General features: G+C 37.6%; 2 protein-coding genes across 11 annotated transcripts in view; one reads left to right on the forward strand and one right to left on the reverse strand.

Annotated features, from left to right (window-relative positions):
• LOC105490921 (solute carrier family 25 member 27) overlaps positions 1–5,569 on the reverse strand; it is a 41,885-nt gene extending 36,316 nt beyond the window's left edge. For 5 of the 9 annotated variants that reach the window (XM_011756912.3, XM_071096956.1, XM_011756915.3 and 2 more), the window contains exons 1-2: positions 5,252–5,569; positions 2,536–2,727 (exon numbers count right to left, since the gene is read on the reverse strand). In XM_011756912.3, the coding sequence (XP_011755214.1) occupies positions 2,536–2,727; positions 5,252–5,354 (295 nt within the window). In that variant the 5' untranslated portion in view covers positions 5,355–5,569. Of the gene's footprint in view, positions 1–20; positions 5,188–5,251 lie in introns of those variants that run through there. The other 4 variants (XM_024795772.2, XM_011756917.3, XM_011756918.3 and 1 more) reach the window with 4 other exon arrangements.
• Positions 5,570–5,718: 149 nt separating this feature from the next.
• Positions 5,719–14,826, forward strand: part of CYP39A1 (cytochrome P450 family 39 subfamily A member 1) — a 108,286-nt gene continuing 99,178 nt past the window's right edge. The window contains exon 1 of one of the 2 annotated variants that reach the window (XM_011756921.3): positions 5,719–6,142. In XM_011756921.3, coding sequence (XP_011755223.2) covers positions 5,966–6,142 — 177 coding nt within the window. In that variant the 5' untranslated portion in view covers positions 5,719–5,965. The remainder of the gene's footprint in view (positions 6,143–14,826) is intronic. The other variant, XM_011756920.3, reaches the window with a different exon arrangement.

A 14,826-nucleotide genomic window follows, 5' to 3' on the forward strand; every position in this document is an offset into this window, starting at 1 on the left:
CCAGGTGCCCTAGTACATACCTTGGTGCACAGCAGGTATTTTCATTACATAAAGATACATAATTTCATTGGAGAATTTATTGTAATTTTTCAGCCAAGTATCAAACATATGAAATGAATCTTAGCTGTAAAACAATACAATGAACAACAAACTACAAATGAAAAGAAATGAAACTCAAAATAATAATGGGAATGCAAAGGAGAAAATATTTTTAAAACGATGGAAAACAAAATAATTAAAATCAATACATGGTATTTGTATAGAGAGCTTTTCTTAATGTTTTAGAAAGTTGATGAAGTATTTTAAGATACTCAAAAATATACAACTTGCAAAACCAGTAACAGTCTCTGCACACAATTCTAGAAAGTTTTTGATGATACACCCTAACTGACTCATCTGGAGAACTGAGTCTTTAAAAATATTAAGCCAGCAAATATCAGAAATTAGAACTGAGCACTTTTCTGATCAAGGATCCTTTCATGCTTCAGGAAACATTATGAGGAGAAAAATGCCAAACCTATCCTACCTCCTTTGAAGCCAATTTTAGATTCTCCCGTACACAAGCTAAAAAGTCAAGTCCTCCTCTTGTGAGTGTCACTGTGAAAGCAGAGCAGAAAAATGTTCTCACTGGCATAGTTGCAACCATCTTCCTTTAAGGGTGACTAAGGCCCACATAGCTAGTTAGGTAGCCTTGGAACCGGGGCAAAAATCACCTGTGTTGCATTTACACTACAGCCAGTGTTGGATTAGGCAGTGAACTCTGTTCTCTTTCAGAGTAGCCTGGTCTTAGATTATGAGACAGAGACTCATGAGATTTGGCACTGTAATAAATATGTTAATTTTCAAAAAATATGAAAAATGTAAATGTGTTTAAAGTTCTTAGGTGAAGAAAAAAGATATCGGCTATTCATTTTTTTCTTTCTTAAAACTATACAAATTTTTATTAAGAAAATTTTCAAACACTGAAGAGTAAATAATATATAACTCCCTCTATCTCTACCTATTGAGATTTATCAACCACTAACATTTCTGCTATATTTCCTTAACTGTCTAACTTTTAAAATTTATTTTGTATTCTTCTGAGACAGAGTTTCACTCTTGTCACCCAGGCTGGAGTGCAATGGCATGATCTTGGCTCACTGCAACCTCCACCTCCTGGATTCAAGCGATTTTCCTGCCTCAGCCTCCTGAGTAGCTGGGACTACAGAAATGCACCACCATGCCCAGCTAATTTTTGTATTTTTAGTAGAGACAGGGTTTCACCATGTTGGCCAGGCTAGTCTCGAACTCCTGACCTCACGTGATCTTACCCGCCTGTGCCTCCCAAAGTGCTGGATTACAGGCGTGAGCCACAGCACCCGGCCCAATTTAATTTTTTTAGAGATGGGGTCTTGTGTTATTGCCCAGGCTGGAGTGCAGTGGCAGGATCAAAGCTCACTGCCCCCTTGAATTCCTGGGTTCGAGGTGTTTTCACACTTCAGCCTCCTGAGTAGTGGGGACTACAGTCATGTGCCACTTTGCCTGGCTAATTTTCTTACTCTTTGTAGAGACAGGGTCTTGCCATCTTGCTCAGGCTGGTCTCGAACTCCTGGGCTCAAGCAATTATCCTGCCTTGGCTTTCCAAACTGCTGGGATTATAGGCATAAGCCACCATACCTGGCTTGCTTCATTGTTTTTTGCTTAATTAATATTTTAAAGTGGTTTACAGACTTCATGACAGTTCATCCCTAAATACGTGAGTATGCGTTTCTAAAAATTTAGGACAGTAACTTCTTAATAATAATTGGTAGTTAAGTTTTTTCTTCTTAAGAGACTATATGTGTTCTGGCCAGGCACATTGGCTCATGCCTGTAATCCTAGCACTTTGGGAGGCCAAGGCAGGTGGATCACCTGAGGTCAGGAGTTTCGGACCAGCCTGATCAATATGGTGAAACCCTGTCTCTACTAAAAATACAAAAATTTCATGAAGAGTTCAAGACTAGCCTGACCAACGTGGTGAAACCCCATCTCTACTAAAAATACAAAAATTAGCCAGGTGTGGTGGTGTGCGCCTGTAATCCTAGCTATTCAGGAGGCTGAGGCAGGAGAATTGCTTGAACCTGGGAGATGGAGGTTGCAGTGAGCTGAGGTCACACCACTGTGCTATAGCCTGGGCAACAGAGAGAGACTCTCTCAAAACAAAAAAAAAAGGAAAAAAGAAAAAAAATTAGCTGGGTGTGGTGGCGTGCACCTGTAGTCCCAGCTACTCGGGAGGCTGAGTCAGGAGAATTGCTTGAACCTGGGAGGTGGAGGTTGCAGTGAGCCGAGATGGCACCACTGCACTACAGCCTGGGCAATAGAGTGCAACTCTCAAAAAATAAATAAATAAATAAAATAGATAAATAAATAAATAATAAAAAAAGACTATGTGCTGTATGTGTTCAGTTATTGATTCAGTAGGAGAAAAAAACTAGCTTGTTTTTGGACAAACAGAAAAGCACAGGAGACAAACACATAACTCATAACAAACTTACCAGCTAGAATCAAGATAAATACCTACGTGTCTGTAAATGGCCGGTGTCACTCCTTGCCAAAGCTTTAGAAAGCCCTCCTCTTGAATGATCCCTAGGGCTGTGCGCACCATTCCCCTATAGGGGGCAGATTCTCTTGCACCGTCTCCCAACCGAGCAAGAGCTGCTTCTCCTTGCATTTGGAGTCGAGTTTTTGTGAGATCCAGGGGAAAGGTTGCTAACAAAAACACAAATGCAGGGAAAAACCCACAACATTCAGAGAAACAAACAAAAATCTAAAATTATAGGAGTAATATTTTCCCAAGACTGGTTGTTCTCAAATTTTAGAATATAACAGAATCAGCTAGGGAAATTTTAAAAATTAGAAATTTCCTAGCCCCATGCCCATGGATTCTAATTCAGTAGGTTGAAGAGAGTTTAGAAACTTGATTCTCACACAGTTCCAAATTTAAGAATCACTATGCAAGAGCATCTCGTACCACTGGCAAAAATAAAATAAAATAAAATAAAATAAAAATGACAAGCCTTGGGTTCTTTCTATTCAGAAATTTCACTTTAATATCTGTTAGTCATTAGTTTTTGCTTTTCAATGGGAAATAATTTATCCATATTCTGTACCATCCTCTTGACTGCAGCCATGATTATTTGAGATCTAATGTAACATTAGAATACTGCACTATATATTCTTATGTACTACAATAAATGCTAGAGGAAGCTGAATTCTATAATTTCATGGATGATGTTCACATGCAGATGAATCACTGACATGATGTTTGAGATGCAGAAAATGTAATGGAGTTTATAATGTCCTCTTTTATATGCAAGGGTCACAAGCTCAATATTCTTTCAATTAAAGCATAGATGGAATTATTTTTCCAGCACTAAATTATATGCAAGGCCTACTCATGGCCTCCTTACAAGTACTAACTGTATTTTGGAAAAATTTTTTGGTTTTAAATTTTAAATTAGAGATAGGCCTTTTACCTTAATACAGTTAAGCTACATGGCCTACATAAGGAAGATAAAGCTCATAACTTTATAAAGAAACTGTCCTGAATAATTAAAATAATGACGTTCAGACAACTTCATGAACATTACTCACATTATATGAGACTTTTCAATGACCACCACCCGACACAAAACCTCAGTATACCTTTTCCAAGAGAAAACAATGTGGGGAAGGGAAGTGAATATTAAATCTTACCACTGGTTTTTGGAAAAGTTAGTATCTTGCTGACAGTTTCCCTAGAACAGAAGTAGCTTGCATAGACTTCAAACAATGTTTTATTGACATATGAAACCTGAAAAATCTTAATAGGATTCTCCATATTACACAGATTATGTCTTTCAAAATAAGTTTTATTTTCTTGCTGGTTTCCTAAATGATGCTTCAGGTTCCTGAAGTGATTTGTACTTAAAACCATCCCACATTTTGATTTCCATCCACTCTCCCCACACCACTCTCTCCATGAATTTTTAACGAGGAACAGCCCTGTATAAAAGCCATTGAGTCGCAGGGGGGACATATCAGTTAAAAATAAAACCTGGAAATATCATTCAGCAATCTGCTTTTAGATCTTTTTAAGCTGATGAATTTTATTTCAGTAAAAACAATGAAAATTAAAAATTCTCCATCATTTTCGAAAGGAGAGACATTAAAAAATAGAGGGGCTAAAAGGCAAAATGGAAGAGCACAAAACAACCGATCATGGCTGGCTATGCTAGAATTAAAAAATAAACTCTTAAAATAGGACCAACTAACATTTACAAATGATAACGCATCAGAACTGTTCTTTTTATTTTTTTGTAACAGGCAAGAAAATATAAGGGTAATCTTAAAATACACAGTTAAGGCTTCACAGGAAACACATGAGTACACTACTCACAAAATCCTTGGAATAAACGCTACTTGCTCATTCAAGGGCATCATCATTCCGCTCTAGATGGCCTCTTAAAGTTTTTTCTGACTCATTTAGGCAGATGTGGCTGCTCTTCTATGCTTTTATGACACCTAATAATATCTTCATTATAACAAGTAGCACATTATAATTCTCTTTCTCTGTCTCCCCAGCAGCCTGTAAGAAGGTCAGAACTGGGTCTTTTCAAATATATATCCACAGTCCCTGGTATTGTAGTAATTATAAAAATGTCGCAACTAATTGGTGTGCTGCCTTGGGTTTAGCAATCATATATTATTGACTTCTCAGAATCCTGCAAGGCAAACAGTATAGATGAATTACATCCAGAGAGGTCAAGTAACTGGCGGATGCTTAAGTCAATGCTCTGTGAGTGGCAGGTTAATAACGGAAGTCCCACAAGGTAGGTCCACAACTTGGACCCACAAGATAATGACAGTGTGGCTGTGTAAGACTATAAACCACAGAGATTATTTCAGTAACGATGGAAAACAGATTACGTTTTTAAAAAGGTCATCCTCATGAAAAGGAAAATGATTCCTACAGAGGAATGACAGCTGGCGAGGCTTCTCAAAGTACAACATTCAAGCACCACAGCACATGCCTAAGGGAAGCATTAGACGAGATTAGAAGGAAAAGGCCGTGGAGACCTCAATCCCTCCTCCTCCCACCGCGGGCCTGGCCTCCACCACCACCTCCGCCAGGCGGGCGTGGAAGGGGCGACCTCTCCGATGCGCACTGCCGGGCGCCAAGCCGCCCGCGCTCCCTCCCCCAGCGCGGCGCGTGCCACTGGCCCGGGAGGCCCAGGCGTGGGCAGCCGGGTACCTAGCTCGGCCACGGTGGCCGCGCAGCCGGACAGTAGGAACTTGCTCGCTCGGGGCCATCTCTGGGTCAGCGGCAAAAGCCTCTCCTCCTCCGGGACGGACATTCAGCAGCAGGGCAAGGCGAAAACGCACCCCTTCTCGCCGCTGCACCGCGCCGCGGCTGCCGCTTCCCTGCCAGGGCGGCCCCTTTTCAACCGGCGAGTGGCCGGGTGAGGACCATTTCCCTCGTTCGGCTCGGCCGGGCGGACCCGCAACCTTCCTAGCAGTCCCAGGCTGGAGTGGTTCAGCTGCCCCCTGCACCCCAGAATAGGAAAACACAGCGGAGCCCAGGAGGTTACTGGGCAATGTAGTCCGCCGGGCTCCGCGACGTCTCTGATTGGCCGGCCGCGGGGCCCGCTGCGGCTCCGCCTCCGGTCTCCATAGCAACGCGACTAGTTCTAGCCCGTCAGTCCTAGCCCTGCCCTGCCCCTCCCTGCATTTTTTCCGCGCTGGCTGAGATTCAAAGAGAAGTGGAAGTGGGAGGGAACGACAATGCAAAAATCACCTAAAAATTGGGACAGAGAAAGGAAGCTACAGTTACGAAGGAGAGCTGCAAAAGTTGCAGCAGAAAGATTGAGAGTCCTGGCAGGTTCCGTAGCCCGTAAAAAAGAAGCAAGTGCCTGGACGGCAGGACTATTTCACACTTCTCTGATTCTGGAAGGTGCCGGACAAAAACATGGAACTAATTTTCCCAACAGTGATTATAATCCTGGGTTGCCTTGCTCTGTTCTTACTCCTTCAGCGGAAGAATTTGCGTAGACCCCCGTGCATCAGGGGCTGGATTCCTTGGATTGGAGTTGGATTTGAGTTTGGGAAAGCCCCTCTAGAATTTATAGAGAAAGCAAGAATCAAGGTATGTGGTCGTGGCAGGCGGGGTCTCCAGAGGAGACTCTGCTTTCTTTTTAAAATTTTCTTTCATTGGCTCCTAAGTGCAGTGCTAGAACACGGGGAACATACCTGCTTGCCTCAACTAAAGGATCTAGTCATTTCTGAAATCCTCTACTAACAATTAACAGCAGTATTCTGTGCAAAATTTTGCGAAAGAAATGACATACAATTGCAGCGTGCATCTACATTTTTGGAAGTAGAGATTAACTTTTCATGTTTTTACTTCATCGAAGTTCCAAATGTATACGTGTTCAGTAAATGTTTGCAGTAATTGGGAAAGATAAAGTGTAATCCAATTTAAGTTTGTGAAAATGAGTAATTCGTATCCAAATCGGAGTTAACACCAAAGTATTGCACAAATTGCTTGCACAGTTGGTTCATACAAAATAAACAGGCTCTGTATTTTTAGCTGACGTTGTTATTTGATGATGATGTGCTCCATTTTCACTACGGCCTGAGGAGACTAGTAATCTTCCTTGTACTAGATGTTTTTGTTTTGAAAGTATCTTTTAAATGTCTGAGCACTTTAAGGAACAGACCTTTATTAATGTCTTTTAAGTTAATTCAATTTAAGTCTTTTATTCAATTTCCAGTCACAAAGATTTTATGATATTTGATTGTCTAATAAATTTGTACCATATTAATTATCATTATTCTTATGAATTATAATACTTTCTGTGGTGACCCGTTTTCCTTCTGGTTAGCCCAATTTGTAGAATTAATTTATACGTAGTAGCATTATTTTGCCACTGATCATTTACCTTCAAAATCTCTGAGATTCCAATTTAGTAAAAAAGGTATAGAAAATTAAAGAGAACTAAGATGAAAATAAAAATAACCCAGCATATCACACCAGAAATACTGTAAAAATTTAGTGTATTTATATTATTTTGGTCTTTTTCCTATGTATATACAACTATTTAATGAACAACAATGGAATAATAGTGTAATACTCTTTTATGTCCTTTCGACTTTAACATATAATGTTAATAACTTTCCTGTATCATGAAATACTTTGAATCTTCCTTTTATGGCTATATTTTGTCATAGGAGGATACACTAGTTTACTTAAATCTCAATAGTTGGATTTATAGGTTGCTGCCAACCTTTTTTCTTTCTCTCAACCAATGCTCCAGTGAACATTCTTGGGTGTGTGTGTGCATGTATTGATTGTGTGGTTGTACATTTTGCATTTATCTGATTGTTTACTCAGAATACATTTCTAGGAGTAGAATTGCTGAGTCAAAGGACATGCACATTGAAATTGTTTATATGAAGGTGTTACCTTTGGAAAATGGTGTATGAATATGCAATTTTTATTTTCCATTGACTGTATGGAATTGCCTAACTTCTCATATCCTGGGCCACACTGAATGCCATAATTCTTTGCAATTTTTGCTTGTCTGATAGATGAAAAATTATATCTCCTAAAGAAATACTCCTTTGTCTCCCACAGCCTTCTTTACGCATATAATTTTGATAATTTTTAAGGAATGTTTTTTTACAAGCTTGTGTCAGAAGGCTAAATATTTGTGAGGTCTCTGTTGCTATCCTGACTAAACAAAACAAGTTATTGCTGGACTCCGTGGCTCACACCTGTAATCTCAACACTTTGGGAGGCAGGGATGGGAGGATTGCTTGAGGCCAGGAGTTTAAGACCAGCCCGGGAGATATAGCAAGACGTCATCTCTACAAAAACTAAATATAAAAAAAATTAACCTGGTCCAGTGGCACACGCCTGTAGTCCCAGCTACTCGGGAGGCTGAGTCGGGAGGATTGCTTGAGTTCAGGAGTTCCAGGTTCCAGTAAGCTATGACTGAGCCCCTGCACTCCAGCCTGGGCAACAGAGCAAGACCTTGTCTCTTTAAAAAAAAGAATACGACTGCTTTATTTGATGTTTTACTACTAAAAGCTTTTAAGGTTCACCCTTGCCTCTTCTTGTACCCTTAATCTGGGCAGTATGATTTGAAAAAAAAAAAAAAAAAAAAAGCCAGGGTGCTCCCACCTTTGGTGCCAGGAGAGATTCAAACCGCACAAACCCCAACCTTCATGCAGGAAGGCTCACACCAGCCTACCCCCTAACCATAATAAAACCCTAAGACCTGTCTTTCTTCACTGTTTTCTCAAATCATTTTCAGATCAGCTTGAGAGGACTGCCCTACTTTCCCCAGAGAAGTCTCATTATGTATGAAATAAACCTCTTCATACCCTCTCGGGGGGTCGGGGTGTGTGTGTGTGTGTGTGTGTGTGTGTGTGTAAATGTAGTCACTGTCTTGACATCCAAACCAAATCTTGGGTGGGAGGTTCCATTCTGAGTTTTTGCAGTGGCTGCAACAGGTACTCAGTAGACTTGATGCGAAATTGCATCTAAATGGCAACCACATAAGACACTACTTATGGCATATTGAACCTTCAAGAAAAAACTTCTAAAATTCCATCATTAGCTAATACTCTCAGCTTCTCATGCCCCTCTAGAATACTGAAAAGAGACAACTTTGGTGACCACAAAATAATCTTCGTATTATTTGTATTTAATCTTTGAATAGATTATGCATTTATATGGTTCAAAAAATTGTAAATATAAAAACTACAGGAAAAGTCCCTTCAACCTCTGTTTCCCTTCCACCCAGTTCTCACTCCTCACTCCCAACCTTGGCAACCCTGTAATTCATTTCTTATATGTTGATTCATGTTTTCTTTAACTGTATACAAGCAAATAGAATTACAGAATTATTTTCCACCTTATAAGCAGAATATGTCATATTATTCACACTATTCCTTTGTCAATAGGTATTTACTCTTTACATATTAGTACCATATAGAACTCCTAATTCTTTTCTTTGAAGATGCATGGATATGGCTGCATTTATTTAATAAGTTTCCTCATCGACAGACATGGGGTAGTCAGATTTCTAAGATAGCCTGCAGTGATCCTACAATGATTCCCTTGTGTAATCACCTCCTTTTGAGTGTCAACAAAACCTAGTGACTCACCTCTAATGAACAGAATATGGCACAAGTGATCTGATGTTACTTCTGTGATTAGGGCTTTCATCTTGATAACAGACTCAATTGCCTTCCTAGTTTACACTCTTTGATGATGAGAGCTGTCATTATAGAGAGGACTACAAGGCAAGAAATAGAGGGAGGTCCTGGCCAGCCCCAGTAAAAATCAAAGGTCTTCAATCCTATAGCCTGTGAAAAACTAAATTCTGCTACCTACCGTGTCAGCTTGGTAGTGAATACTACTACCTGAGTTGAGCCTTGAGATGGCTAGAACCCACTCTTTAGTTACGAAATTCTATTACAAAAGAAAAACCCATATTGCAAACCTGATACTTTGTACTTTATAATTGAGACAGAGGATTTTGTTTATGCTTCAAATTGCCTGGTTATATCTGTCTTTTGTTGATTAAAATTTACCATTTTTTAAGAATGAGACATTGATAAAATTTCTGGCACTCTAAGAAAGTTAGTTTAAACACGTAATAGTATAGACTATCTGCAGCTATCTACAAGTATCTATTTGTTGACACAATGGAGGCATTATTTGAAAACACAGTGTCCCAAAGTGTACTAGGCTGAAGTTTGGTATTTTGTAAAAATATTCAATAAATAGTTTAAGTAAATTGTTGGAAAAATATTGGCTCAGTAAAGCATCATTATTTTTCAGGTTCTAATCAGGGAAATGGTGTCTACCTCCCACCAACAGGTGTAGAATGTGAAATTCTGAAAATGTGGGCATAGGATCTAAATGTCAAGCAGTCTCCAAAAAGATAAAGTTCCCTACAGTAAAATAGGTAAATTAGACAACTTCTGCAGTTTGTCTGCAGAGCAGCTCTTGGGAAGGGTACCTCCTTTAAGCCACTCCAAGTGATATTTGAAGTCTTACCTGTAGTCATCTATGTTGAGTTAAAATCTACTTTCTCTTGTATTATTAAAGCTGCACCAATTTTGTTTTGGATACTGTTTGGATAATACATATTTTTCTATCCCTTTCAATTTTTTGGAGTCTTTATATTTTAACCCAGTCTCTTGAAAAATAAAAGGTAGATTGAACCAAATTAAAATAAAAATACAATGTATCACAGTTTCTGTCACTATGTGCTTATATTAGAAAAGAAAAATCTGAAATTGATAAACTTTCAAGAATCATCTCCTTCTAAAAAAGAGTAAAATAAGCCCAAATAAAGCAGAAGGAAGGAAATAGTAAAGAACAGAAATCAATGAAGTTGAAAATTAAAAAAATAAAATAAGGAAAATCAATGAAAGAAAGAACTGGTTTTTTGAAAAGACCAGTAACATTGCCAGACTTCTTGCAGAACTGATAGAGAAAACACAAATGACCAGTGTTTGAATGAAACAGGGAATATCACTGCAGACATCAAAAGGGATGATAAGAAAATACTATGAATAACTCTACAAAGAGAAATTTAACAAGTTACATAAAATGGATCAATTCCTAGAAAAACATATTCTAACAAAACTATCCAATATACAATACATAATTTTAATAGCCCTACACTATTAAGAAAATTGAATTTGTAATTTGATAACCTCCCAAAAAGAATTCTCTAGGCCCAGATTGTGTCATTGGAAAACTATACCAAATGTTTAAAAAAGAATTAACTATGAGTTCTATACTATTTCTTCCAGAAAGTAGAAGACATAGAAACATTTCCCAGTCTATTTTATGAAGTTGGCATTACCTTGATATCAAGCCACAGATAGTACAGAAGAAAACTACAGACAAATATTACTTATGAATATACTAATAGATGCAAAAATAACAAAATATCAGCAAATAAAATTTACCAATATATAAGACAAATTACCAAGTGAAGTCTGTCAATCCATGTAAGCTGCTGTATTAACAAGCTAAAGAAGAAAAAGTACATAACTGATACAGAAAAAGCATTTGACAAAATTTGATATCCATTCCTGATATCCATTCATGATAAGGAATAGAGGGAAATTTCCTAACTCTATAAAGGACATCTACAAAAATCCTTCAGTTAACAGGACACTTAAATGATTAAAGACTAAATACTTCCATGTGATTGGGAACAAAACAAAGATCTCTGTTGTCACAACTCTTATTCAGTATAGTGCTGGAAATTTTAGCCTGTGCAATAAAGTAAGAAAATAAAATAAAATACATATAGATTTGAAAAAAGAAATAAAACTGTCTTAATTTGCAGATGACATGATTGTCTATGTAGAAAATCCCAAGAAGTCTACAAAAACCTCTGGAATAAATATAAGGTATACATAAAAATATCAATTGCTTGGTTACATACGAACAATGAACATGTGGAAACCATAATTAAAAATATATTACCATTTATAATAACTCAAGAAATATTTAGGTATAAATCTAACAAAACATATAGAACTTGTATGCTAAAATCCACAAAACACTGATGAAAAAAATCAAAGGTCTTAAGGGAGACACATACTGTGTTCCTGATTGGAAAAGTCAACATATTAAAAATGTCAGTTTCCTCCAAACTGATATCCAGGTTTGATGCAAATACTATTCCCAGCAAGATTTGCTGTAGATATAGACAAGGTTATTCTAAAATTTATATGGAAAGGCAAAGAAACTAAAATAAATAAAACAATTTTGAAAAAGTAGAATAGAATAAGAGGAATCATTCCACTCAATTTCAAGGCCTATTATTAATCAAGATGATGTAGTACTGGCAGAAGGATAGACACAAAGATCAGTGGAACAAAGTAGAGTCTCTAGAGATAGATCCACACAAGTATGCCAACCGGTTTTTGGCAAAGGTGCAGAAACAATTCAATGAAATAAAGATGGCTTTTGTAAACAAATGGTGATGCAGCAATTTGACTCTGTAAGCCAAAACAAACAAAACAACAACAAAGAACCACCCCCAACACACACACAAAATGAATTTCTACCAAAGTCCTATATCTTATACAAAATTAACTCAAAATAGATAACAGACATAAATGTAAAACGTAAAGATATAAAACCTGTAGAAAGAAATATAGCAGAATATCTTCCTAATTTGGGATAGAAAATAGCTCTTAGACTTAACACCAAAAGGACAGTTCATAAAAGGAAAAACTGATAAATTGAACCTCATCAAAATTTAAAAACATTTGCTCTGTAAAAGAGCTCATTAAAAAGAGTTAAAGAAAAGCTACACACTGGGATAAAATATTTGCAAACCACATATCCAACAAAGGACTAATATCTAGAATATATAAAGAACTCTCAATACTCAACAGTATAATACAAAATCCAGTTAGAAAATGGGCAGATGACATAAACAAGATGTATCAATGAAGAGAATATTCAGATGGCAAATAAGCACATGAAAAGATGTTCAACATCAATAGTCATTAGAGATAAGCAAATTAAAATCATGAGCTACTACTACACATCTATCAGAATGGCAACGATAAAAATAGCAACAACACCAAATGTTGGTAAGGATACAGAGAAACTGGATTACTTATACATATGGTGGAAATATAAAATGGCACAGCCACTCCAGAAAACACTTTCCCAGTTTCTTAAACATCTAAACACACAGCCAACCATATGACCTGGCAATTGCACTTCTAGGAATTTATCACAGAGAAACTTAATGTTTACATAAAAACCCAGATACGGATGTTTATGTTTGTGATAGTGCCAAACTGAAAAGAATCTCACTGTCTTTCAACCTTATTCATTTTTATTGTTTTTATTTTTAGAAACAGTCTTGCTGTGTTGCCCTGGCTGGAGTGCAGTGGTGCAAATCATAGCTCGCTGCAACCTCAAAAACTCCTGGGCTCAAGTGATACTCCTACCTCAGACCCACAAAGCAGTGGGATTATAGGCATGTCTAGCCCAGCCTTCATAATGTTCAAATAAACTGTCGTACATTCACACTGTGGAATACTACTCAGAAATATAAAGAAGTGAATGATTGATACACACAATTTGGATGAACATTCAGAGAGTTACACTGAATGAAAAGCCAGTCCCCAAAAATTGTATACTACATACTTCCGTTTATATAACATAGTGAAATTCAAAGTTATAGAAGTGGAGAACAGATGAGTGTTGCCAAGGATTAAGGAGAAGGTGGGAGTGGGAGAAACAGTGGGGGTGGCTATAAAAGGGCATCATTTAAGATCTTTGTGGTGATGGAAATATTCTGCATCTTGACTATCAATGTCAATAGCTTGGTTGTGATACTGTACTATAGTTTTGCAAGATGTTAATACTGGGAAAACAGAGTAATAGATACGTAGGCTGTCTCTGTAACATTTCTCACAACCCCATGTTAATCTACAATTATCTCTAAATAAAAAGTTTTAAAAATATACAAGCACCACTTCTACAACATACCATGTGTGCCTGCCTTTACTTCATAATACTGAGGCTGCTGATGTTGCATACAAGAAAAGAACAAAAGGAAAGCAAGTACAACAACAACACGACAACAAAAACCCTGTTACATAATTTCTAACACTGTGCATGACCATCTTTCACTCTGCAGTTATATTGCTGTTACTTTAAATGCCTCACATCAACAATTATCTCAACTGCTGATTCAATGTATTTGAATGTGGTTAGTCTACACTTGTGGCCAGGTGCTTATAGATGTTACAAAAAGTTACCTACTAATGGGAAGCTAAGAATTCTCATTTGAACAAAACTTTAACAGTGAAAATAAATCATCTTCTAAGTACTGGTTAACAAACAATTATAGATAGGAACGTTAGAAAGCAATGTAGCTGTCTGGATCACTAATGTACAAAAATGGGACTTCATTTTTTTGGTGGCTTAAAGATTTTTGGGCCTGCAAGTTGCCTAGTACTACCCAACAGTGTGTTGCAGGAGTAATCATGTGCCATCTCTTGGGAGGTAAAGAAATGACTAATACTGAAGTAGTGATGAGCAGAAATTATGCCTTGAGATATGTATAATACTATAATGGAATATGAAAGTATGATGATTTATTTTGATGATAGAGTCATGGAAAAGATTGTGGTTTGTTGCCCACATTCATAATTGAAGAAACTGATAAATTATACTTAGATGCCAATGAAGATGAATGACATATTTTCTTTTCCCAGCAAGGTCATAAACCCCTGATATCAAACCCTGTGCTACACAGTATGTTTACAGGTTGCTAAGAGTGATCTGATAAAGAGGGGAAAATTAATGATGTAGGAGAGAGAGGCATAAATGTAGAAAAGAGAAGGCAAGAGTGTAGGATCCATAACACAAATGGAGAAGTGTTGACATTTCACAAGGGCAGGAACTTCCATCCATGTTAAGAGGAGGGAACAGATGGAGAATGGGTGCAAATGTATATACCTTGCAGGATTTAGTAATGAGAAACTGAAACTGCTACTTGATGGCTCCATTTTTCCAGTGAGTTACAAGGCAGGGACACTATGTCAGAGTGGAGAGGCTGGGTAGGTTGAAATGGTCATTACAGGTGAATTTCATTACAGGTGAAATAGTCAACTATTTTGAAAACTAGGAAAGTGAACAGATTAGGAAAGTGTATACGATTGCAAGACATTGTTGAATAACCATAGATTTTCCGTAAACCAGCTGGCACTTTTGAACTTTCTTGTTGAACAATATTCAGCTATAGGTTGCTTATAAGTCTA

Source organism: Macaca nemestrina, chromosome 5 (assembly GCF_043159975.1).
Source record: "Macaca nemestrina isolate mMacNem1 chromosome 5, mMacNem.hap1, whole genome shotgun sequence".
Lineage (NCBI taxonomy): Eukaryota > Metazoa > Chordata > Mammalia > Primates > Cercopithecidae > Macaca > Macaca nemestrina.